The sequence below is a fragment of the Sus scrofa genome, chromosome 1, assembly GCF_054392235.1.
Source record: "Sus scrofa isolate SSC_HxYL_T2T_F1_AM1 chromosome 1, Sscrofa_HxYL_maternal_Yorkshire_Landrace_v2.0, whole genome shotgun sequence".
Classification (NCBI taxonomy): Eukaryota; Metazoa; Chordata; class Mammalia; order Artiodactyla; family Suidae; genus Sus; species Sus scrofa.
Genome location: NC_139383.1, coordinates 129,685,838 through 129,713,091, shown reverse-complemented (window position 1 = coordinate 129,713,091; position 27,254 = coordinate 129,685,838). Strand labels below are relative to the sequence as shown.

At 40.5% G+C, this 27,254-nt stretch overlaps 2 protein-coding genes across 27 annotated transcripts in view; one reads left to right on the top strand and one right to left on the bottom strand.

Moving 5' to 3' along the window:
• Window positions 1-22,350, bottom strand: part of LOC403333 (cytochrome P450 family 19 subfamily A member 1) — a 188,118-nt gene extending 165,768 nt beyond the window's left edge. For all 6 annotated transcript variants that reach the window (XM_085010975.1, XM_085010990.1, XM_085010966.1 and 3 more), the window contains exon 1: window positions 22,096-22,350. Coding sequence is in view for 2 of the 6 variants with exons in the window: in XM_085010966.1 (XP_084867092.1) it covers window positions 22,096-22,121 (26 nt within the window). In the remaining 4 variants the exon portion in view is untranslated. The remainder of the gene's footprint in view (window positions 1-22,095) is intronic.
• The window catches only part of GLDN (gliomedin), a 162,786-nt gene that overhangs the window by 66,832 nt on the left and 68,700 nt on the right, over window positions 1-27,254 (top strand). For 6 of the 21 annotated variants that reach the window (XM_084970142.1, XM_084970149.1, XM_084970154.1 and 3 more), the window contains one exon: window positions 15,791-15,846. The exons of the other annotated variants lie outside the window; for them this stretch is intronic. The gene's annotated coding sequence lies outside the window, so the exon portion shown is untranslated. The remainder of the gene's footprint in view (window positions 1-15,790; window positions 15,847-27,254) is intronic. 21 annotated transcript variants of the gene reach the window in all.

Genomic DNA, 27,254 nt, shown 5'->3' with positions numbered 1-27,254 from the left:
CATTATTTCTTCCCATGTAGGTTATTGTAAACTATTGAGTAGATTTCCCTGTGTCAAAACAGTCTTTAGATCTGATAGAACATACTTTATATGGAAAAAAAAAATTTTTTCCCTTTACATTCTTCAAACTCTCCTTCCCTCCTCCTGAAAAAAAAAAAATCCTTGGCCAAATCTAGCTGACATTCAAGCTTAATTTACATGCATTTTATCTACAGACTAAAGGTCATGTTGTGTAAAATGAGCTGAAGCTTTTAGGTTGTGATTCTGCTGCAAAGGGAACATTTTTCTGCCTATCAGTTGCTTTTTTATGAAGCTCTTTGGATTTTAACAGCTCTATATTTTAAATAGATATAATTTACTTCTAGTATAATTAAAGTTCAAGACACAATTTTCTTTATTGAAAGAGAGAGTTAAAACAGCAATGCCCACTAAAGATAATTTAAAATGCAATTTGTGGAATTTGTTCTGAATGCAGTAGATAGAGTAACCCCTTCATCCTGGCACTTGGAAAGTTTCTTGTGCTCACCAAAGTGCCAGGAACTTTAGTGACCCTGCCTAGGCTGTGTATAGAAACTACAAAGTACTTGGAAATGTGTTTTGGATAACTGTACCCAAGCTAAAACAATGAACTAGCAACTGCAAAATATTTCCCCAGTTTTTCAGTAACTTAGTGTTATTGGAATCCGGAATCCTTTCACTAGAAGGTGGAAAATGCCCTATAGGCAACACTTGAGGACCTTGGAATCCATCCCTCTGGACCTTAGAAAAATCCTTTATAGTGAACATCAGGATAGTGAAGAAGAGAGAAAATCAATCTTCACTAAAGTGATGAAGGAAGACTTCATGGAGGAGACAGAAGTTGAATGTGCAATGTGGGGTTGGTGAGATTTGAGCAGACAAGGAGGGAAAAATCATTCCAAGTGCAGGTAGTAACTTGAGCCAAGGTCGAGGGACAAGAATGATCATGGTATAAGGCTGGAAGAGCAAGAAGCTTTCCTGCATTGGGGAGTTTGGGCTGTGGGAGAGGAACTAAGTTTGGCTAGCTGAAAGAGAGAGCATGAGATTTCTACGTCTGAGAAGTTGAGAATGAATCTGATGGGCAGTTGGAAGAATTGAGGGGGCAGACATGAAGAAGGACTGCATAGGAGAGAGATGAGAGGCATAGGGGAGAGGAAGAAGGTTAGAAAGTTATTGCCTTAGTCCAGGCAAGGAATTATTCTCTCTGGCATCAGAAATGGAGAAGATCTATATCCTAGAAAAAAACAAGAAATAAGAATGAATTGACCTTGTTAACTAATTGGATATAAAAAAGAGAAAGGAGCCATGTGGTCCAGATCCATCCAAGAATGATGGCATCATGGACAGAATTGAGGAGACACTGAAATGGATTAGTTTAGAAGTGGGGATGCTGAACTTGCTTTGAAATTAAATATGAGAAGAAAAGAGAAGAAAAAGAAAACTGAGAAATAAAAGTGTATTCAGGGAAAGAACACATTGCTTTTAAGAAGAACTGTCTCTTCTCCATGAGAGAGGTCTTTACAAATCTAAAAAGTAAAAGACCTCAAAGCCTTCATAATGAGTGCCAGAATCATATTATGTGTTTACTTCTAGCTCTCCTATTAGTTGTGGGACCTTTGACAGATCAGTTAACCTCTCTGCATCTCAGCTTCCTTATCTTTAAGAAGGCAATGATAGTAGTATCTACCTTTGGTGTTATCATAAGGATTCAATTCAATAATCCATGTGAAGTCCTTAGCATGGTGCCTAGAACTCAGCATATGTTAGCTTGTTGTTGCCAGTATTTAGTATTTCTCAAATTCTTTTTTTCTGTGCTTCAGGGAATTTTGAAGTCTTCTTTTTTTTTTTTTTTTGCCTTTTTGAGGGCCACACCCATGGCATATGGAGGTTCCCAGGCTAGGAGGCTAATCAGAGCTACACCAATCAGCCACAGCAATGCCAGATTGGAGCTGCATCTGTGACCTACACCACAGCTCACGGCAACACTGGATCCTTAACCCACTGAGCGAGGCCAGGGATCAAACCTGCAACCTCATGGTTCCTGGTCGGATTCATTTCAGCTATGCCACAACAGGAACTCCCGAAGCCTTCCAATAAAAACTATGAAGAGTGAATCAACAGGACTTGCCAGAGAAAGGGCAAATTCTAGGATAACTCCAAGGTTTGAAATCTTGAGTGATAAAGGAAACTCACAGACCTCTAGAAAGAATGTTGTTTCCCAGATAAATATTCTTCTGGTTCAGGAGATGTGTGTGTGTGTGTGTATGTGTGTGTGTGTGTGTATGGATATGTGTATAAACACACACACCAGGTATTTAGAGAACTTAATTATACTAAGCATAGTTTGCAAATATTTTTATTCATGTTCAAGGTGAACTTATACATTCATTCTTTCATTGACCAAATCTTTTTCACCTTGTAGGAATAGTATGTTTGAGAAACCAATAGTTTCATCCAGCCAGTGTTCTGATGCTAACAGCATCAACAGTTGTTTTGTGGGTAAGCGTCTCACCCTCGAGGACCTCCTCTAAATGTGTTCTGGACTAACCACTTAGAGCTATTCCCTGTGTGGAGGGAGGAGGGGGCCAAGCAGGGAGTAGGTTGACAAAACATCCTCACAAATGTTTTTGCTATGTACAAAGAATGCCAAAGGGCAGAGTTTGGGATAATGGATTAATTCTTTGTCCATTCCCCCAATACTGGATGAGGTACTTAACTGTGGTTTATGTATACTTTTCTGACTGTAAGGTGAAGATAAGAATGCTTACATAAAAATAGAAAATTACCTGAGGATGCTTGTTGAAGGGAACAATGTGAACACAAAATATTTTTATTAAGAGTAAGTGAAAGATTATTCCAGCAGTACTCCTATTTCAGAAAACTCCATTAGAGGCCTGGGAGAGACAAGTGATTCTTAGCTCACTTTCAGAACACTCATTTCTTCCACCCCTAACCTCTTCTGCATTTATTGTCTGTATCACAAAAACAAAACTCTGTTTGTGTACAGTTTTGGTCTCTAATTTGTCACCTTTAGTCTTGTCTCTTTAAATATATCTCACCACTCTGCTACACCTCTAGTGAGGTATTTGATGACTACATCCTCATAGATGAATGCATCTACAACTCTCGGGCAAATGTAGACCAAGGTGTGTGCCAGTTTATGAATCTAGTTTCTTTATATACTGAGAGTTTGGGAGGTGTGTTGTTCTGAAGTATTTTTAAAGCCCTTCCTAGGAATTCATGCTACCCATCCCATAGGAGTTGGTGTCAAGTATTGGTAAGACTGAGTTAACAGGCCTGCTCTACCTGTCAGACATTCCTTCATTCATTTGACATGCAGTTACTGAGCACCTACTATGTCACAGGCACTACCATGGGTGCACATGGATCAGTTTGAACAAACCATACAAATCCCTGTCCTCTTGAGATTTATGTTATGGAGGAGAGGGGCAGACAAGAGCCAAAGTAAATAAGTAAATTATCTACAATATTAGATGATAAGAGCTATGAAGAACAATAAAGCAGGTTGAGGGTTAGGGAGCAGAAAAGGAAAGATGCAACTCAAAGTCTTGTGGGTAAGAAAGGCCTCACTGAGAAGGTGACATTTGAGCAAAAACTTGAAGGAGGCAGGGGAGGGAACCATTTGGAAATCTAGGGAAGGGCCGTTCAGGCAGAGAGAATAGCAAGCACCAAGGCCGCAAGATGGGAGAGTGCTCAAAGAGCACAAGGAACAGCAAGGAGCCTGGAACAGAGGGAACAGGAGGGAGCAGTTCAGAAAGATAACTGGGGGGAGGAGGGACAAGAGGACCAGTTCACGTAGGGGCCTTGCAGGGCTGTTATAAAGACATCGGACTTATGAGGAGTCTTTGGAGGATTTTAGCAGAGGAGTGACATGATCTGACCTGCCTTTTCAAAGAATCACTGTAATGGGACTAGACTCTGAGTGGGGGGAAGGTGGGCAGTGGTAGCAAGAAGCCATTTATTTAGCTATCACAGTGAAAGGGGAGAGTGGCTGAGGCCAGGGTGGTAGCACTAGAAAGATAAGTGGACAGTGTCTAGGTGTCTGCTGGTCGAGCTGATGGAATGTGCCAACAGCTTAAGCATGAGGTGGAAGGGAGAAAAATAAGTTAAATTACTTCAAGGTTAGTGGCCAAGCATTGGAAAGACAGAACTGCCATTCACTGATATAGAAGAACTGCAGATGGAACAATTTTGAGGGAAATATCAGGAGTTCAACTGGGGCATGTTAACATTGAGATTTCCATTAGATGTTCAAGTGAAGATGTTGAAGAAGCAGCTGAATACAAGTCTGGGAGGGAGGAAATCCCAATTAGAGGTGTACCCAGGAAACAGTGGAGATGCTGAGCATGAAAATATTCATTACCTTGACACAGGGAGGCTCTAAACAAGAGTCTATCTATTCCTTTTTAAACCCAGATTATTTTACTTAAAACTTATATAAGCAACCAAATTAAATTAACTACCTGTCAAGCTTCTTGCACCCAGATTGTCTTAGCTTTGTAAAACCAGTTTATCAAGTATTTGTTAATGAATAAATAGGTACTTCTAAGTCAGTCAGAAATATCTTGGAAAGACATTTCCAAGAAAATTTTCAGGAACTAGGTAATAAGTAAGTCAATATAACAATGGCTAAGTGCCTGTTCTGGGCAATATGGGTGTACACTGCGGGTGATAGGAAAAACAAAAAAAGAACCCTCAAGGATTGTCGGAAGGAAAAGATAAATCCTCAAGCACTTAAGACACAGAGCAAAGGATAATAGGATCATAAAAGAAGTAAAAATAAAATCTAGTGGGCAATCAGGAAAGGCTTCAAGAAGGAGGTAGCATTTTTGCTGATCCTTGAGAGATGGGCAGGGCTTCAGAGAGGGAAGGGATTTTGAATAGCATGTAGTTTGTTTTAGTTAGAGCATGATATAGCTAGATGTAAAAATTCTAAAAAGTCTTCCTTCATTCTTGAAAATTATTTCAAATTAGATTTAAGAATCTTTTCCTGCTAATACCTGAAAGATATCACCCCACCATCATTTCATTTGTTTGTTTGCAATGTGTAGCCTACTGTTTTTGTGCTTGTTCCTCTCAATGGATTGTATCTTTTTTTGCTCTAAGATTTACCTGCCTCTAAGATTTACCATTTAGTGCATATTTTAAGCAGTTTTATTATATGTCTTAGTGTCACTTTCTTTGTGTTTCTTTTGCTTGTGTTGAGCTTATTGGAAATATTGGGTTATACTTCTTGGGAAAATTGGGAATTCCTGTTGTGGCACAGCAGAAACGAATCCAGCTCCGATTTGGCATTGCCATCGCTGTGGTGTAGGCCAGCAGCTATAGCTCTGATTCAACCCCCTAGCCTAGGAACCTCTGTATGGGGGAGGCGTGGCCCTAAAAAGCAAAAAATAAATAAATAAATAAATAAATAAATAAATAAATAAATAAATAAAATTGGGAAATTTTTCTGCCGTAATTTCTTCAAATATTTTTCTGCCTACCTGCCAGCCAAGGTCTCTAATTACACATATATTGGGCTACTTTATGTTTTCCACAGCTCACTGATGATCTATTCTCTTTTTAAGTCTTTCTCCAGTATTCCAATTTGGCTGTTTCTATTGCTATGTCTTCAAATTCACCAATCTTTCTTCTACTCTTAGTTCCATTCACTGTACTTTTTTTTTCCTTTTCTTTTAGGGCTGAACCCGTGGCATATGGAAGTTCCCAGGCTAGGGGTCAAGTCGGAGCTTTGGCTGCAGGCCTACTGCAAGATACAGCAACATGCGAGCTGGGCTACATCTGAAACCCACACCACGGTTCACAGCAATCCGGGATCCTTAACCCACTGAGCGAGGCCAGGGTTCTAACCTGCTTCCTCTTGGGTACTGGTCGGGTTCGTTACCACTGAGACACAATAGAAACTACCCATTCAGTGTACTCTCATCTCAGATATTATAAATTTCATTTCTAGAAGTTTGAATTGGTATTTTCATATTTTTTTAGTTTCTATTTAACATGTTCAATCTTGCCTCTAATTTCTTGAATGTTTAGAATACAGTTAAAATCAACTGTTTTATTGTCTTTGTATACTAATTCCTTCTTTTATGTCATTTCTGAGTGGGTTTCAATTTCTTGATTTTTTTCTTCATTGTGGGTAGTGTTTTCTTCCTTCTTTACAGGCCTATTAATTTTTTATTGGATGGTGAATTTTACCTTGTTGGTGCTTTAGGTCAACTAAGCACATTTTAATTATTAAGGGGGGAAAGCACACAGCCTTAGGTAAGTTCCACAGGACAGACCATCCCAGAAGCTATACATTCTGACCTAATGCTGAAAAGATCCTACTCTCTAGCACTCGAATAAGGAATTAAAGGCAACACAAAAAGAACAGAAGATAAATATAGTTTGAATCCAGGATGCTCAAGAAGGGAAAGTGGCCATTTCTCTTTCCTGCTAAGGGATGAATTGACTAATTCACAGCTTATTATACAGAAAGCTATGGGCTATGTGTGGAGGTTATAAAAATAAACAAGAGGAATTACCATTGTGGTTCAGTGGAAATGAGTCCAATTAGGAACCATGAGGTTTCAGGTTCGATCCCTGGCCTTACTCGGTAGGTTAAGCATCGGGGGCTGCCATGAGCTGTGGTGTAGGTCACAGATGTGGCTCAGATCTGACACTGCTGTGGCTGTGGTGCAGGCCAGCAGCTGTAGCTCCGATTAGACCCCCTAGCCTGGGAACCTCCATATGCCATGGGTGTGGCCCTAAAAAGCAAAGTGAAAATAATAATAATAATAATAATAATAGAATTAAGAATTAAAAAAATAAAAGTAAACAAGGTGTATACCTTCCCTGCCTTCAAATGCTTCAAATGCAATTAGTGGGGAACAAATAATCAACTAGGCAATGACATGAGTGCCTTGATGGGAGAAGTGAGGGGTGCTGTGGGACAACATTGGAACATCTCCATTCTGAGACAGGAGGAGAAACTTTCTGGGAAAGCGATACCAGAGCTACAACTAGGAGAATGAGTAGAGTTTTGCAACTTTTTTTTTGATTATTGTTTCCATTGTAGTAACTTAGAAAATACAGAAAGGTACAAAGACTCTAATTTTAAATTTATTTTGCATGTTAAGGAGTTAACAGAGTGGAGTTCCTGTTGTGGTTCAGTGGTTAATGAATTCAACTTGGAACCATGAGGTTGCCAGTTCTATACCTGGCCTTGCTCAGTGGGTTAAGGATCTGGCATTGCTGTGAGTTGTGGTGTAGGTTGCAGATGTGGCTTCAATCCTGAGTTGCCGGCTATGGTGTAGGCCAGCGGCTACAGCTCCGATTGGACCCCTACCCTGGGAACCTCCATATGCTGCAGGTGCAGCCCTAGGGGAAAAAAAAAAAAAGATAAAAGACAAAAAATAAATAAATCAATTAATTAATTAATTAACAGAGCATAGTGACATATGAAAAAGTTACCCTGTGATCCTATTTTTTTTTTTTTAATGCTGGAGAATCATCAGAAAGAAACCAAAAAGGTCCCCAACCTCTAGTCAGAACTCTGCTCTCAAGGTCTCAGCTTGTAGGGAGTTTTCTGGGAGATGGAAGAAGAAAGGGAGAAATCACAGAAACTGGAAGATGCTGGAACAGGCCCTAGTTGATGGTACATGGTATAACTTCTCCAAGTGTGGGTAGGAGTCATCTGCATCAAAAAAGCCTGGGAGCATCTGTTTTAAAATGCTGATATCTGGGGTACACACTAGATCTCCTGAGTCAGCACCAATGAAGGCTGAGGTTGAGAATCTGTATGTAAATTACTCTCTAGGAGATTTTCTTTTTTTAATTTAATTTCATTGATTTACAATGTCGTGTTAATTTCTATTGTACAGCAAAGTGATTCAGCCAAACCTGCACACATATCCATTCCCATAGAGGCTATCACAAACCATCAAGTAGATTTCCCTGTGTTATACAGTAGGTCTCTGCTAATCATCCATTCAATATACCACAGTGTGCATAAGCCATTCCCCAAACTCCAATCTATCCCTTTGGTAACCATATGTTTGTTTTTGAAGTCTATGAGTCTGTTTCTGTTTTGTAAATAAGTTCATTGGTACTCTTTAAAATCCCACATGTAAGTGATATCATGTGATATTTGTCTTTCTCTGTCTGATTTACTGCATTAATATAATCTCTAGATCCATACCTGTTGCTACAAATGGCATTATTTCAATATTTTATGGCTGAGTAATATTCCATTGTGTATATGTACCACATCTTTACCCATTCCTCTATCAATGGACATTTAGGTTACTTCCATGTCTTAGTATTGTAAATAGTGCTTCAGTAAACATTGGGATGTATATATCTTTTTGAATTATTGTTTTATCCAGATATCTGCCCAAGAGTGGGATTGCCAGATCACATGGTAGTTCTATATTTAGTTTTTTAAGGAATCTCCATACTGTTTTCTACAGTGGTTGTACCAATTTACATTCTTACAAATAGTGTAGGAGGGTTCCCTTTTCTCCACATCCTCTCTAGCATTTATTGTTTGTAGACTTTTTGATGACTGATGTGATGTAGTCATGAGTCAACCTTATTGTGGTTTTGATTTGCATTTCTCTAATAATTAGCAAAGTTGAGCATCTTTTCATGTGCTTTTTAGCCATCTGTCTTCTTTACAGAAATCTCTATTTAGATCTTCTGCCATTTTTCGATGTTTTTTTTTTTTTTTAATTGAGCTGCATGAGAGGGTTGTGTATTTTGGAGATTAATCCCTTGCTGGTTGCTTTATCTGCAAAGATTTTCTCCCATTCTGCGGTTTGTCTTTTAGTCTTTTGATGGTTTCTTGTACTTTGCAAAAGCCTTTAAGTTTATTAGGTCCCATTTGTTTATTTTCATTACTCTAGGAAGTAGATATAAAATATATTAACTGCAGTTTAGGTAAAAGAGGGATCTGTTTATGTTTTCCCCTAAGAGTTTTATAGTATCTGGTCTTACACTTAGGTCTTCAATCCATTTTTAGTTTATTTTTGTGTATGGTGTTAGAGAATATTCTAATTTTATTCTTTTCCATGTAGCTGTCCAGTTTTCCCAGCACCACTTATTGAAGAGACTGTCTTTTTTCCATTGTATATTCTTGCCTCCTTTGTCAAAGATTAATTGACCATAGGTGCATGGGTTTCTTTCTGGGTCTTTTATCTTGTTCCATTGATCTATATTTCTGTTTTTGTGCCAGTACCATACTGTTTTGATGACTATCTAGGTAATTCTAATACAACTTAAATTTGAGAATCACTAGCCTGGAATTAAGCCATATTGGATGGAAAAAGGCATTAGAAGCTTGGTAGGTTAAAGTTTAAAAGAGGAAGGCCCAGGAGAGTGTTCAAGACAGAGGCATAGGAAGATCCTGAACCTACCTCCACCCACGGATACAACAGATCTACAACTCCATATGGAATAAATTACTCTGAAAGGCACATGAAAACTGAATGAACAGAGTGTCCACAACAAAGGGTAAAAGAACAACATCAAGACAAATAAGAGGAACAGAAATATGGTCATGCCAAGGAAAACTCCACACACTAGCCATGGAGATCCACATTTAAGACGTATCACAAAAGTAGGGATTTTTTTCCTGAGGAGCAAGGGATTTGAGATCCACATCAGGCACACCAACCCTTAGATCATGCACAGGAGAGACAGGCAGTCAAAATACCTGGCTTTGGAAGCTCCCTTGTGGTGCAGCATTACCACAGCTGTGGTGCAGGTCACAACTGCAGCACAGGTTTGGTACCTAGACCAGGAACTTCCAGATGCGGCAAAATAAATAAAAACAAAACAAAAAACACCTGGCTTTGAAAACCAAAAGGAAATATTTCCAGGAAAATTATAGAACCACGGGGAACAGAAAACCCCCTCTTAAGGAGCTTGTGCACATACTCACTCGACCTGAAAACCAGCACAAAAACACCAGATTGAAAAGTACAGGATCAGTAGGTGAAGAGGACCCACTTACTAATCTTAAAGCATCTGACAAAGAGGTGGAACTAGTTAGAATACTCCTTCAGGAATGAGACACTGGCAAGAGCCATTTTTGTGATCTCAGGCTACCTTGCTAAAGCCAGCATTGGCAGGTACCATTTTGGAAATTTCTATATAACCTCTTAGCACCACCAAGAGCACTGCCTGCCTCTGTGCCTCAGCCAGACCTCACAGCCAGATGTGCGCTAACTCATCTATCAGCACCTAGAAACCACCATGGCCAGGACACTCAGCCGTGTCAAAAGCCAACTCCACCCATCAACACACTGTAGCCACCACAGCCAGGCTCCACAACCATTCTTGGGGCCAACTCAACCCACTAGCACACCACAGGAACAGCCACAGCCTTGAAACAAAAAGAGGACACATGCAGCCCACATCGGGGACACCTCTGATTACCTGGCACTGAGGCAGGTTTGTACTCCTGAGCCCCACAGAGCATCTCCTATATAAGGCCACCTCTTCAAAGCTGAAAAGGGTAGCTGATTTACCTAATCCAAAAAAACCCCAAAAAACAAAACAAAAAAAGCCAAAAAACCACACACAGAAAATAAGGCAAATTGAGTAGACAGAATATGTTCCAATTAAAGGATCAAGACAAAAATCTCAAAAAAGGAATTAAATGAAATGGAGATAAGCAATATGCCTGATAAAGTGTTCAAAACAATGATCATAAAGATGCACACTGGACTCAGGAGAACAATGGACAAACACAGTGAGATCTTAAACAAAGAGATAGAAAATATAAGAAAATAACAAGCTAGTGCTATAAATGAACTGAAAAAATATACTAGAGGGGTTCAATACCTGATTGGATGAGGTAGAGGCACAAATCAATGAACTGGAAGATAAAGCAGTGGAAATATCTAATTGTTTCTTCCAAACAGAACAGCAAAATGAAAACATAATTTTAAGAAGTGAAGAATACCCTGCAGGCCCTTTGAGACAAAATCAAGTGGAATAACATTTGCATTATATGGGTTCCAGAAGGAGAAGAGAGAGAAAATCCAGAAAAATCATTTGAAGAAGTTTAAGCAAGGAGATAAAAGACCTGTATATTGAAAACTACAAGACATTACTGAAAGAAATTGAAGACAAATAAGTGGAAAGATATTTCATGCTCATAGATTGGAATGATTAATGTTACAATATCCATACTACCCAAAACAATCTACAGATTCAATGCAGTCCATGTCAAAAATATCAATGGCATTTTTCACAGAACTGGAATAATTCTAACATCTGTGTGGATCCACAAAAGACCCTGGATAGCCAAAACAATCTTGAGAAAGGACAACAAATCTGGAAGTATCACACTCCCTGATATATTTTACTTTACTAATACTGGCACAAAAACAGATACAGTGGTGGAACAGAATTAAGAACACAGAGATAAACCCACACATATATGGACAATCAATGTATGACAAACAAGCAGAGGATATATAATGGAGAAAGACAGTCTCTTCAATAAATACTGCTGTGAAAACTGGACAGCCATGTGCAAAAAACATGAAACTAGACCACTGTCTTTCACCATACACAAAAATTAACTCTAAATGGATTAAATACGTGATCATAAGACCTGAAACCATAAACATTACTGGAAGAAAGCATGGGCAGTAACCTTATTGACATCACTCTTAGCTGTGTTTTTATGGCTCTGACTTCAAAAGCAAGAAAACAAAGGAAAAATAAACAAATGGGACCAAAAAAGTTTCTGCACAGCAAATGAAACCATTAACGAAATGAAGAACAATCTATTAAATGCAAATCATTATATTAATTTCAAATTATATATCTGATTTCCACAATACATAAAGAACTCCTACAACTCAACAATAAAACAACCTGATGTAAGAAATGGACAAAAGACCTAAACAGACGTTTTTTCCAAAGAATGTACACAGATGGCCAACAGATACATGAAAAAATGTTCAACATCACTAGTTATCAGGGAAATGCAAATCAAAACCACAATGAGATGTTACCTCACACCTGTTAGAATGGCTATTATTGAAAATACAGGGAATAACAAATCTTGGAGAGGATGTGAAGAAATAGGAACCCTCATGCACTGTTGCTAGGAATGTACATTTGAGCAGCCACTACAGAAATCAGTGTGGAGATTCCTCAAAAAATTAAAAATAGAATTACCCTATGACCCAGCTAGCTACTCCACTTCTGGTTATTTATCCAAAGAACATAAGAAACACTGATTTGAAAGGATATATGCACCCCTATGTTTATTGCAGCATTATTTGCAATTGCCAAGATATGGAAACAGCCTAAGTGCCCACCAATGAATGGATAAAGAAAAATGTTACACACACACACACACACACACACACACACACACACACTGGAATACTACTCAGTCTTAAAAAGAATGAAATCATGCTATTTGTGACAACATAGATGGACCTTAAGAGTATTAGGCTAAGTGAAATTAGCCAGATAGAGAAAGACAAATATCATATGATTTCACTTAAACCTTTTAAAAAAAATCCAACCAGCAAACAAAATAAAAGCAAACTCATAGGTACAGAGAAGAGATTAGTGATTACCAGAGGGAAAATGCATTGGAGGGTTGGGTTAAGGGGGTCAACTGTGTGCTAATGGATGGTGACTGGACTTATGATTACTCTCTACTGCATGCAGATATTGAATTATAATATTGTATACCTGAAATTTAAATAGTTTTTAAAGAAAGAATTGAGTTGTATTATAGGATAATAAACAATTAAATAAATAAGCAGGATCCAACCCCAGGATAGGTTGTATCCCTAACATCAGGAAGGGGGGCTGCAGGTGTTTCATTATGGTGAGGAAGAATATTTTTTCATATATTTATTGGTGATTTGAAATGTTTTCATTGTGTGAGATTTGTTAATGTTTTAGCTCATTTCTTTATTTGATTTTTAAAATCTTTTTCTTTTTTTTTTTTTTTTGTCTTTTTGTCATTGTTGTTGTTGTTGTTGTTGTTATTGTTGCTATTTCTTGGGCCGCTCCTGCGGCATATGGAGGTTCCCGGGCTAGGGGTTGAATGGGAGCTGTAGCCACCGGCCTACGCCAGAGCCACAGCAACGCGGGATCCGAGCCGCGTCTGCAACCTACACCACAGCTCACGGCAACGCCGGATCGTTAACCCACTGAGCAAGGGCAGGGATCGAACCCGCAACCTCATGGTTCCCAGTCGGATTTGTTAACCACTGCGCCACGACGGGAACTCCCAAAAAATCTTTTTCTTACTAATTTATAAATACTTTTTATATAGGAAGGCTATTCACTTTTTATATATTACACATGTTGCAATTTTTTTCCCTTAATAATGATTTTTACTAATATATGGCACAAGTGAACCTATCTACCAAAAAGAAACAAACTCGTGGACACGGAGAGCAGACTTGTGGTTGCCAAGAAGGAAGGGGAAGGGAGTGGGAGGGACTGGGAGTTTGGGGTCAATAGATGCCAACTATTGTATTTGGAATGGATAAGCAATGAGATTCTGCTGTATGGCCCAAGGAACTATATCTGATCACTTGTGATGGAACACGATGGAGGATAATGTGAAAAAAGAGAATGTATACATAGATAGATAGATAGATAGATAGATAGATAGATAGATAGATAGATAACTGGGTTACTTTGCTACAACTGACAGAGCATTGTAAGTCAAGTATAATAAAAATTTTTAAATAATAATAACATAATAATAATGATTTTAACATTTACTGAGAACCTAAAACTTGCCAGACCCTGTGCTAGGAGCTTTGGGTATGTGTGTCAAAAAGGTCCTTATCCTCATAACAACTTTATGAGGTAGTTGCTGTTACTATCATTATTATTATTATCATTCCCATTTTACAGACAGGTCACTGACGCTTAGAGAGGTAAAGCATCCTGTTGAAGGTCAAAGAGCCAGTGAGTGACAAAATTGGCACTCATATTAGACTTAGCCATGTCTGACTCCTGAAACCCATTCAGTCTCAATCTGAGACTCCTGCTCTGTGGAGGCCAAGCTGCACCCCCATCCTAATCTACTTAGCAAAGCAAGAGAAGCTGGGGAAAACCATGCTTTCTCCATGGTGTGGCATTTTCATTGACGTTTGAAACTCCTTTTCTTTCAGCACCCCAGGCTCTGCCTGGCTGACCCAGCCCTAAGCTGTCCAGGGTGCAGAGCTCATGAAGGTGCCTCTGCTTAGAAGAGTGTGAAAGTTTTTCCCCCAGACTAGGGACACATCAATGGTTTCTGGTTCTGCAGTGATCTTGATGTGAGCAGAAGAGGGACAGCTATGTCTTAGAGACCCTAAAATAACAACCGTAGCATCTCCAAGCTCCTGTTTTCTAGAAATTAGTGGAGTGTTTGCCAAAATACAATTATCCTAAGCAGATGGGCATAGAGAGAAGCAGGTAATTATATACTAATCAGTTCCCATAAACTGCTGGTCAGAAAGAAATAATATCTTTGATTAAAAAGCACATTCCCTCCCAGTTGAGTGAATAATCAATAATGAAATTGTTCTCATGTGGCCATTGGGTGAGACTGCTGAACCCTAACCACTTGATGTAGATCACCAGAACGTTATCCCTTTGGAGAAAGAATTCGGCAAAGAGACTGAAGGTATAGTGAGGCAATTGTTTATTTAAAGAGATCCGAGATCCGAGAGGGAAGTTAGGTGCAGAGAAAGCGAAGGCACAGGTGGCCTGAGGGGGTAAGGGGTGGAGAGAGAGAGAGAAAGAGACACAGAGAGAAAGCCAGAGAGGAAGAGTGCAGCATGTGCTTTGGAGGTGGTTTAAATCACTCCTATGGGAGCAGTCCTGCCAGGCTTCCCCTGGCCAATCATCTTGCTTGTCTGGCTGTGGCCTGACTCAGAGCCCTGCCCTCAGGATGGATTCTGGCACAGGGGTCTCTGAGAAGTCAACAGGATGTACTGTGGTCTGATGCCCCTCCTGTCTCTGACCTCCAGGAGCCTTTCTGCCAGTGCATAGTTCCAGAGGTCTCCTTGACCTCAAGAATGAGAAATAGATGTTCTCTCTCTTTTACGCAAGCCGGATGCAGCTTTTATCTTGAAGTTATCTGTCTACAAGGAACAGATTGCAGTTGCTCCGCATGGGACCCATCTAATCCCCTGCTTCAAATCTCCCCTGAGAGACGTGAACCTTCAATAAATCTTTATTGGGGAGATGAAGAGTGACAGTCTATCTTCTGTAGCTTCTGCAGGCTGGCATGGGACTCACAGACCTTACCTAACTGGAGCCACAGAACTCTCACTCTGTCTTGTCAAGGGGTCCCAGGGTGACTCCTGCTGTTATTCAGGCAATATGTTTTGAGGGGTGGCTTGAATCCCTACAACACTATTATCCTGTTAGGAAAACTGTTATAATCTGGAAGAGACAATCAAGAAGATTAAAAAGTCGAGGCCAAAGATCAGTAAAAGAACTGGTGTAACTAGGGGCCCAAGCAGGCCCCTACTTGGGTTTGGTAACATTTTTAATTATAGTGCAGATAGAGTCAGTGTTTAGGTTACACTGTCCAAAGGAATGGAGCCACTGGCATGGCCATATATATGCATATTTTTTATATTAGTCCAGATATATCTCTCTATATATTTTTTTTTCTATTAGTTCAGTGTTACTGATGAAAATGTAAGAGACCCAGTTAGAGATAGTTGGAGGAATGACAACCTGAATGTTTATAGACAAAACACATCTCATTTCTTTATAGGAGAATAAACGTGAAACCCACTTTGGACCTGGCATTTCTAGGAGACTTGCAGTCAGGTAACTAGTTGTGTAGTCTTATCTTAGTAGGTTTTAAAGTTTGATGTGGTAATAATACATAAACAACAGGAGCAATCTGTCATTATACATTTGTCTCCTCTTTTTGTTAATGTACAAGATGAGACCTTGAAAATGTAAAGTTGCAGCTGTCAGCTAATGCTGCTTTGAGAAGGCTGGTGTCATCAAGTAGAACCTTAAGTTCTTAGCGAAGCAAGGACTTGTCTAAAATTACACTCATAATGTTATCTTGAACCATAGCTACTCCATTTTGCCTTTCAATTTCACTTCTCTCCTTAATGGCCTAAGCAGATGTCACTGTTAATGACTTCAGTGCTTTTTTAGATTTTAGAAGATGTAAGAATTTGGGTTTATAAAATTCCTTTCCTGAAAATATCTCTCTGCCTGAAGACTGTTCTGCCAGGTTTTTCTCAGAGCACAGAGGGCCTTATTTCTGATGTCTACCCTGAACTCCTTTCAGGGAGTGTTGAAGTTCAGCAGTTTCAGCAGCTCAAGGTTTAATCTTTGTAGAGGCAGATGGCAAGTGCCAGTCTCCAGTTCACAGGGTTCCCCCATGGTCATAAATTCAGCCATAGCTTTTGGGAAGCATTTCATGACCATTTCATCCCAAGGTGCTAGGAATGCTCATTCCTAGTTCTGGTGAAGATTTCATTTACAGCCACTCAATATGCTATGACTGGATTAGGCCTTATTAATGATATCCAAAAGTCTTGGACCACCTGTCTAACTAGTCTCTTATGGTCCAGGAATATTTTCCCTCTTGTTTTATTTTCCCATATCTAGTGTTACACTAAAATGATAACTGTGTATCATTTTATCAGAGACTTAGTTAAACACTTGCCAATGCATGAAATTACAATTTTGTAAAAACAGTTAGTAAAAAGTAATATAGCTAGCCATATCAGTAGTCATAAGTAAGAATATGAGTCAAGAGCTTTTACCAAGCACAGCCCAGTATATCCCTATTCAGTGGGCTTAGTCTATTCCTCATCTTTTTTTTTTTTTTTTTTTTTTTGTCTTTTTAGCTATTTCTTGGGCCGCTCCCGAGGCATATGGAGGTTCCCAGGCTAGGGGTCGAATTGGAGCTGTAGCCACCGGCCTACGCCAGAGCCACAGCAACGAGGGATCCGAGCCGCGTCTGCAACCTACACCACAGCTCACGGCAATGCCGGATCATTAACCCACTGAGCAAGAGCAGGGACTGAACCCACAACCTCATGGTTCCTAGTCGGATTCGTTAACCACTGCGCCATGACGGGAACTCCTCTATTCCTCATCTTTAAAGGAAATTATATACTGGCCTTATCTGTAATAATATCAATAGTATCCTGGGAGTTCCCATGATGACTCAGCAGTTAACGAACCCGACTAGCATCCATGAGGGTGCAGGTTCAATCCTTGGCCTTGCTCAGTGGGTTAAAGATCTGTCATTGCCATGAGCTGTGGTGTAGGTCGCAGGCGTGGCTCAGATCCTGTGTTGCTGTGGCTGTGGCATAGGCTGGCAGCTACAGCTCGTATTCAACCCCTAGCCTGGGAACCTACATATGCCATGGGTGTGGCCCTAAAAAGACAAAAGGACAGAAAAAAATAGTGGCCTGAACAGTGTTATAATTTTTTTCCCATGGAATAAATCCCTAAAGGCCCAACTAATAAGAGTCTTGGAGGGGAGAAACTCACCATGGTAAATCAGAAGTACCAGATGCATGTAATTGACCACAAACCCAGCAATTGGATTGGTTTTTAAAATTCACATAAGATCATGCCCTTGATAGAAAAACATTTGACTCATGTATAAAAGTAAAAGAAACCAAGGATAAAATAAATAACCATAGTGGTCAGGTCTAGCAGTCTCAGGATAGCTGTCTAGCTGATGTAGTCTTTTTGTCCTGGCATTGGTTTGTTTTTGGTTTTGTTTTTGTTTTTTCTTATTAGAGCCTTGTTTTAAGGGAATTTGAAGTCAGTAATTCTCTCTGTAAGCCAGTCCAAAGTAGAGGCCCTTCTTAAATGAGAAATATAAATTTAAGATTTAATTTTCGGAGTTCCTGTCATAGTGCAGTGGAAACGAATCCGAACTAGGAACCATGAGGTTGCAGGTTTGATCCCTGGCATTGCTTAGTGGGTTAAGGATCTGGCGTTGCCATAAGCTGTGGTGTAGGTCGCAGAAGTGGCTTGGATCCTACATTGCTATGGCTCTGGTGTAGGCTGGCGCTACAGCTCCAATTGGACCCTTAACCTGGGAACCTCTACATGCCATGGGTGTGGCCCTAAAAAGACAAGAGAAGAAGAAAACAAAAAAAGATTTTATTTTCTTCAGTCTCCTTGTTCATGAGGCACTTAAGAATACCTGATAATGAAAACTTTTATCAGGAGTTCCCGTTGTGGCACAATGAAAACGAGCCTGACTAGTATCCATGAGGATGCAGGTTTAATCCCTGACCTCATTCAGTGGGTTAAGGACAGTGCATCACCATGAGCTGTGGTGTAGGTCACAGACATGGCTCAGATCCTGCATTGCTGTGGCTGTGGTACAGGCCAGCAGCTGTAGCTCCAATTCGACCCCTACCCTGGAAACGTCCATATGCTGTGGATGCAGCCCTAAAAAGCAAAAAGAAAAGAAAAGAAGGAAGGAAGGAAGGAAGGAAGGAAGGAAGGAAGGAAGGAAGGAAGGAAGGAAGGAAGGAAGGAAGAGGGAGGAACCTATCTACCCTGGAGACAGCCCTTTAAATGATACTTTTTCCAGTATGTATAGTTCTCTGGTTAACATGGGATATCTGATTTTCACCTAGAGATAGATTACAGCAATCAGCTTCAAAAACAAGTTTAGAATATTTTCTTAATAATTCAAACTTTATAATGATGTAACATAGCAGCAAAGAACTATTTGAGAAGTGAGTTTTAGACAGTAAACACTAACCTCAATAAACAAAACTAGAATATGTACCAAAACAATATTTTTCCTTAAAATTAGCTTCATTTTTTTCTTTACCAAATATAACCAAATTAGGATTGTAGAAATTATACCCCAAATGGAAACCACATTTTCTAACCATTTCTTTTTGATTATTGGATTTGCCAGGGAGCTGGGAAGAACCAAGCGGCCATCTTGGATTTCCCATAACCCTGACTGTTTAATGTACAGCTATCGTTTACTCTCTCAACTTCTGTGATTTAGGAGCAGACAGACCTTAGTCATGCTCCAAGGGCATCAGGATGGCAAAAGTCTGACAAGGAGGGGTTAATTGTTTGTTTGTTGAAGTAGAAAATGTACTTTATCTACATGTGCCAGTATCTTTACAGATTTTGTTTTTACCTTTCATTTGACAATATTTCCCTTGTAATTTAATCTACCAAATAGTCCTAGAAGGTTCAATAATTTTTCTGAGATGCCTCAAAAACTCCTGGTCAAATAGAATCATAGATTATTGTTAAATAATACTTATTCATTCAACCAAAGTAACGAGAGATATCAAAAGCAAATACAGATTACTTAAAGACAAAGAAATCCACACAATCTGTTATCAAAAGCAGCATTTCAAGAAAACTTTCTTTTAACAGAGACCAAATCCAAATTCTGTACCAGCTTGCTTTCTTTTCCCTTAATAAAATGCAATCCACTCCTTCTTTACTGAAAACATACATCCTACTTTCCTTAAGTAACCATGAACTGTCTTTTATATGAGACCTCTGTGGATTCCTAAACATAAATACCAGTAATTTCTTTAAAAGCATGTATTTTCTTATAGAAAATACCTTAGTGTGGCACCAAACATATTAATAGTTCTAAATATGTACGTTTCTCTGTTAAATGAAGCCAATGTTCAGTTAATTCATTAATGTTTCAGTATCTTTTTTACTTGGAAATTATGCTTCCATCATTTAACTTAATTTAGCAGGACTCTAAATTTGGTGATTTTCACATTACCAAATATCTGGAAGGATCATTCTTAAGTAGATATTCCTACAACAATTATTCCTAAATAATTCATCCAAAAGGTCTTATACTTTATCATACCAAGTTATGTTTCATGCTAACAAATTTGGAACAGGTCTTATTTAACCTCTAGTATAACCTAGGTACAATAAAGGTATTATACTTAATATCGATGACTCTTTAAAGACATGTCTATAATTAGATCAGCAAACTCTAATACCAGGCAATAACTTAATACTGAATATTTCCCAGTTCACGTGAACCTAAAATTAATTCTGGCCAGTTACCTTCTATATTTTGAGAATTTATATAAACCTTTAATTTTCTTTAAGCCAATTAAATAGAGCTCTTTTATTAATGAGTTTTGGCGATGCCATACATCTACAGTATACATATAGATAGGTGCAACATGTGAAACAGAGTCCTCAACGTTCCCATTCTGAAGTTTTGGCTGTGAAATCAGGTACCACTATGTAAAACCCATCAGTTACAAAAAAGAGACTGGATTCAAGTTGGGATTCTGGCAGGTGGAACATATCAAATTCTCCTGTCTAAATGGCTAAACCCTTTCTACTAATATTTATGAAAAGAGACATAGGATTTCTATTTGTCTCTGAGAAGTCAACCTCCAAATTGTACCCCTTTTCCTAAAATTTGCATTAAAAAAAAAAGAAAAAGAAGAAGATGGGGAGATAAGGATTCCAAAAGACCAGATAGAATATTTGCATCTCAAAGACACAGGCAAATTCTTCTTGGGATGATTTTGTTCCCTTAAAACCAGAAAAAAAATTTTTTTTTCCCCTCACAAGCCTTTTAAGTAGAGGAGGATTAGGGAGTGGTAAAAGGATTGGTGATTTTGGGATTAGTTCCAGAGATAGGTATTGTGGACCAGGTTTGGAACCTCGATATTTCACATTCATGGTCTACTGAGGCGTCTGTTTTAGCTCCATATTCAATCTATTCCTTTCTCCTGAGCATGTTTTTGTTCTCTTGAGGTCAGGATTTGAAAAAAAAATTTTATGAAGCCAAGTTTGTTTGGTTGTTGTAGTTTTGGTTTTTTTTAACTATATATATACACAAAAGAACCAATTTTGGGATTTCAAAAATTTCATCTCAATTTTCTCAGGAGTCCGAAGAGTACTGTTGGCCACACAGAATTTTAGCCTATTATCAGGGGCAGACTGGCTGATAAAACATCCCAGCAGGGACTGTCCCTCTGCAGTGGTGGGGTCTTAGGATGATCAGAAGAATCAGGGGGTATAGGGGAACTTGCAGGAGAAGGGAAGATTGGTTTTTTCCAAGTCGGGAGGTTGAGAAGATAGTTTATAATGTTGGAATGGTTTTCTGATTCTCTAGGGTTTTTGATTAGCAGAGCTGCAATAGTGCAGGATTTTGGTAAAGGACCATGAAGGTCTGAGCAAAGGAAACCTCACTCCATTTTCCCTGATTTTTGTCAGAGATGTCTAACTGTAGGAGGGTCTTAAAGCTGAGGCTTCTCTTTTCTGGCCAGGCTTCATTGCCCTCAAGTTCGTATTGGGGCCAGGTGGTATTGAAAAAGGAAATGAGCTTTTTTCCCCCCTTTTATAGAATCTAGAGAAAGCTTGCCCCAGTGACTTTGAATGCACCAGAGAGAATGGAGGGAGTGTTTCCCAGGAGAGTGCTCCTGTAACAAGACAAGCGCTAGGGTTAGGAGATCCCATGGGGGCTCCCTGAGACAGGACTGGTTCTAAGCATCCCAATCCACCTAGTCCCATCCACCCTAGCCACAGTGGAGCCAGCCAGCTCCCCCACACGTGGCAGCCCTGCTGGCCCTAGCGTCCTGGGGCCCATGTCCTATCCTGCTGTCCATGGTACCCAGGATGAGCGACCTTCCTGAAGATTTCTTTATATATTCTATAGATTAATCCCTGCATTCCAGGGTATGTTCCCCAGAATGTAAATCCTCAGAGTTCTAGGACCTTTTTTAAGTCCCAGATTTCTTTCTGATCTGAAAAACAGGCATTGGCCAGAAAGGGAGATGGTTAGTGAAAAAATCTCTCCTTGCCTTTCCCTTTTGTGGGTGTCAGTTCAGGGCCTTGGCACAACCCTTCTCCCTGCCCCTTCCCAAGGGCACTCTGTCCAGAAAGTTGCAGGCTGGGTGCAGGGACGGGAGTGGGGTGGCAGCCAAGGTGAAGGCACCCTATCCATACCTGGCGATTGTGCCCTGGGAGTCTTGACAAGAAAGTGAGGCAGAGAACTAGAGAGAGAAAGAGTGAAAGTCAGTGGCCTCAAGTCGCAGCTGGACGGGGCTGGTGGTTTACCTTGAATTCCCGGGTTTCAGCACCATAAATGTTCTCAGGTGGCTGTTGGGTGAGAATGATGAACCCTAACCGCTTGATGTAGATCACCAGAACGTTATCCCTTTGGAGAAAGAATTCGGCAAAGGGACTGAAGGTATAGTGAGGCAATTGTTTATTTAAAGAGATAAGAGGGAAAGGACAGGTATGGAGAAAGCAAAGGCACAGGCAGGCTGGTTGGGGTGGGTGGAGAGGGAGAGAAAGCCAGAGAGGAAGAGTGCAGCATGTGCTTTGGAGGTGGTTTAAATCACTCCTATGGGAGCAGTCCTGCCAGGCTTCCCCTGGCCAATCATCTTGCTTGTCTGGCTGTGGCCTGACTCAGAGCCCTGCCCTCAGGATGGATTCTGGCACAGGGGTCTCTGAGAAGTCAACAGGATGTACTGTGGTCTGATGCCCCTCCTGTCTCTGACCTCCAGGAGCCTTTCTGCCAGTGCATAGTTCCAGAGGTCTCCTTGACCTCAAGAATGAGAAATAGATGTTCTCTCTCTTTTACGCAAGCCGGATGCAGCTTTTATCTTGAAGTTATCTGTCTACAAGGAACAGATTGCAGTTGCTCCGCCTGGGACCCATCTATCTCCTCCTTCAAAGTGTTTATTGAGTATCTACTATGTGCTTAATGCCATTCTAATGCTGGGAAAGGGACCAGATGAGTGAATGGGGCCTACAGGAATAGGATGGAACAGTCCCTTCCAAAGGAGCCTATGTGGTGGAGGAGCCAGAACGACACAGATATATGGTGATGCTCCTGGGCTGTAAAGGGGGCTATCAGTGGGACTGGAGGTCTTTGGAGAAGGCTGGGCAGGATTTAGCTAGGCTCTGAGGCTACCAGTTTGCACTGACAGGAGCACTCATCGTCCAGGTCATTGGTGTGGGATGGCCAAAGTTTGCTCTCTTGAGCTAACAGGTACCTGGACCTGATCTTCCTGCAGGGCTGCGGGAAGAAGGCTGTGCCTTAGGATTTCACCCCCATACAAAGCAAACCCCACATTCCTGTTGAGGTTTACAGATTGTCATCACCACATCTTGGTCCCAGTGTGAATTCCTGCCTTTCATAGGGACGAGTCCAGGGTAGCTGACTCCAGCTTCAGACCCAATGAGGGATTCCTCCAGCACCTGTGGTCTAACCCTTAGCAGCTGGGCCACCACATTTATAGCTCAATCACAGGCTGATTATCAGTTCCCTGGAGCTCTTTCTAAAGGATCATTTGCATGCACATAATAACAGCAATTTGCATAATTAAGGAGATTCCTAAAGGGTATTCAGTTATCTAAAAAAGATGGAATTTACAGTACTGAATAGGTCAGATCTGAAAGATGTCATGGAATTTAAAGTATTTCTCCAAGCAAACCAGAACTTGTACTTGGGGAACTTCAGAGAAGCCATGGCAAGACATTATTTTAGCAACGCCCAAGCTGGTGATGGCCGTCAGGTTTGCTCTCTTACTTTTTCATGAATCAGTTCTGAGAGTAAAAGGGGAGAGGAAGGGAGTTCAAGAGGGCAGCCAGCCAACCACTTGCGGTTTTGTGTTCTGATGAGCAGTGGCAGTGCACTGCATTTAGCGCTATTCATTCTGATGAGCAAGAAACATTTTTGATTAAAACTTTCATGTTTGTGCAGAAGACATTCCTTGAAATGATGCATATTCAACTAGTAAAAATCTAATATCTTGTTCACATTCAAAGTAAACTGAAGCAAAAATTTGCATTTCCTGTTCCAGACAATTCCTTTTGGAAAGACTGAGGGGTATGAAAAAGGAGATATGGAGGAAAATAGAACCTGCTCTGGAATTCAGCTGGGGAAGCCCGGGCTAGCTACTTCACTTGGTTTCTCTGGACCTCAGCTTTCTCATCCCTCCTCCCCTGACTTTGGGTCTCCATATGCCTCTCCATCTCTGCCCTCAATCCCTGCCTTGGAAGTAGAGTTTGAAATCTGTCTGGTCCAGCACTCTCATTTTAACAGATAAATAACAAAGGCCAACTCCACCCCAGTTAATGCAGGGTAGCTCCATTTTAATTTTTTTCATATTTGGGGGTTTGGCAATTTATGTGGGGAAAAAAATCTTATGACTAATGAACAATTTGAAAATCGCTAAACAACTCTTCTAGTTCATTCCATGTTTATTGTCCAAAAGCAACGGAGATTTGTCCAAGTTGTTCCAAATGGTGGGGCTAATTGTGAAGACATGATATTTGGATTTCCAGAGAAAGCTGAGTCATTAGACCCATCTTTGGGGTTCACAAAATGCTTACATGCTCTCTTTTCTCTCTCTTTGAATTACTAAAAACAGCAAAGTAAAAATTACCTATTATCACCACATATCTTTTTTTTTCTTTTCTTTTCTTTTTAGAGCCGCACCCGCACGTCATATGGAAGTTCCCAGGCCAGGGGTCAAATGGGAGCTGCAGCTGCCAGCCTATGCCACAGCCATAGCAACAGGGGTTCTGAGTCTGCACCACAGCTCACGGCAATGCCAGATCCTTAACCCATTGAGGGAGGCCTAGTATTAAACCCACATCTTCATGAATACTAGTTGGGTTCGTAACCCTCTGAGCCACAACGGGAACTCCTCCACATATCTTTAAAACAATATAACCAAAGAAGTTCCTGCTGTGGCTCTACGGGATCAGTGGCATCTTGGGAGCACTGGGACACAGGTTCAGCCCCCAGCCCTGCACAATGGGTTAAGGATCCAGTGTTGCCACAGCTGCAGCTTAGGTTGCAGCTGCAGTTTAGGTCACAGCTGCAACTCAGATCTGATCCTTGGCCTGGGCACTCCCTATGCTGTAGGGCAGCCAAAAAAGAGAAAGAAAAAAAAAATACAAGTATATATATAAACTAAGAAATGAAAATCCCCCTTTTATCTCCTAGTTTCAATTTCCAGAAGGAAAAAAAAATCCCAGTTAATGGTTTGGTTCCTGAGCCTCCCAACTTTTCTCTGCACTTATCCAGACATATCTAAATATTCTTTCTGAAAAGCTGCATTGTGTTATGTCATTGGGCCTTCACCTTGCTTTTATCACTCAACAGTATGCCAAGGTCATCTTTTCCAGATTAGTACATATAGATCTACCCCATTCCTTCTCATCTGTTTAACAAATACCTCACGATGATCATTTAGATTGCTCTTGTGCTTTTGCCAGCACAAACAATGTTGCAATGAGCATTCTTGTCCAGATATCCTTGTATAATCTTCTTACAAGTGAGATCGAGATGCCCAATTTATAGTATTTTCTTTCTCATAGTCCCCTTTTTATGTCCCCTTTTTAGTCTAAACTAAAGCCAGCTCAAGCCATCTGAAGCCAGATTAGGAAGAAGTCCATTATTTTTCTCCAGGGGCCCCTTTCTTGCCCAGAAATTTCCTAAGATCCCCTGGTTCTACTAATCCAGTGAGACCAGTTCTGTGTTCATAGAGAAAACCAGAAGGTCTGGTCAGGCCACTAATGGGACCCATCTTGGCTATCTTTTCTCCCATTGACGCCCTATGCTGTCAAAGCTGAAAACAAGTCCCCCACATGGGGACTTGTTTTGTGTTATATCCTTGTCCATTGCTGCATCAACCTTCTCACTAGGGAGATGACCCTGTTTCACCTGTAGTATTTCTTTTGGGAAGATAGCCACCTCCTCAGTGGTGTGCTGATCCAGGGGGCACTAAGCCTAAGCTCTCTGGAGATACCATTGTTTATGTGACACTTGGGCCACTGCTCCCACAAAATATGTCCTTCGTGTGTCCCAGTGTGACTGGGTTGGGAGGGACTTGCACCACAGCCATAGACCTTTTTCTGCACCTCACCCACCCTCTTCCCAACACCACTGGATTCTCACTTCACAGTCCCAGGTTAGCAATTCTTTGTTGCCTTCTCTCAAGACGAGCTCTCCTTTGGAGACCATTGATGTACTTCCCTACCCGAATGCTATATCCCCAGCAGAAGAGTTCTAGCTCTGGAACCAGGCACTGCTCTGTGCACAAGGAATACAGACAAAACAGCAAGTTCTGGAGTTCCCATCGTGGCGCAGTGGTTAACGAATCCGTCTAGGAACCATGAGGTTGTGGGTTCGGTCCCTGCTCTTGCTCAGTGGGTTAACGATCCGGCGTTGCCATGAGCTGTGGTGTAGGTTGCAGATGCGGCTCGGTTCCCGCGTTGCTATGGCTCTGGCATAGGCCAGTGGCTACAGCTCCGATTCAACCCCTAGCCTGGGAACCTCCGTATGCCACGGGAGCGGCCCAAAGAAATAGCTAAAAAGACAAAAAAAAAAAAAAAAAACCCAGCAAGTTCTGCTCTCAAAATGTTTGCATTCTTTGGGGAACAGGGGCAGGTAATAGACAAATGCATACATAAACAAAATTATATCAGATAATAATAAGTACCACAAAGACAGAAAGCCAGGTGAGGTGATAGGGACTGGCTGCCAGGTCTACTGTCATTGTGAGAATCAGGGAAAGCCTTCCTGATGAAGTGACACTTGAACCAAGAATTCAGTGAAGATGTAGGCACAGCAAAGACCAGCCTTATGGCCAGTGTGACTGGAACATAGTGATGGGGGAGAAAGGCAGGAAGTGGCCTCGAGAGGGGACAGGGCCATGTCCTAGATGATCCTGCCTGATAGCACTGCTAAGACAATGAGCTCTAAGACCTCTTCCAGCTTCACCATTCTCAAATCCTAAATCAAGATCTAGGATTTGATCATTATTAGAATCAGAAAAAAATCGTTATTATCAGAAGAAGAAAATATTTCTGGCTTTCTTAAGGGCCACAAATTTCCATACCATGTTTTACCTTGATACAATCATAGATAGCCCACATTTGTTAAAAAAAAAAAAAAAAAAAAAAAAGCCAAGTGAAGATTAGCATAATTTAAATTAATCTAAATTAACTTATAGCATGTAAATGAAGCCAAAAGATCCGGAAATGAAAGCTCCTTCTTCACCATTTTTTTTTTCAGGAGCTGTGCCAACCCCAGACCAGTGATAAGCATAAAAGAGAAAGGTTAATTTTCCCTGTTGTTTCCAACTACTCCTTTCTGCTGTAATCCCCCAGGCAACAAATGAAGCATTGTGAAGTCTTTAATGGTCCTCTCAATGGACAATTATACATTTTTTAGGATGATAAAAGTTTGTAGTGCA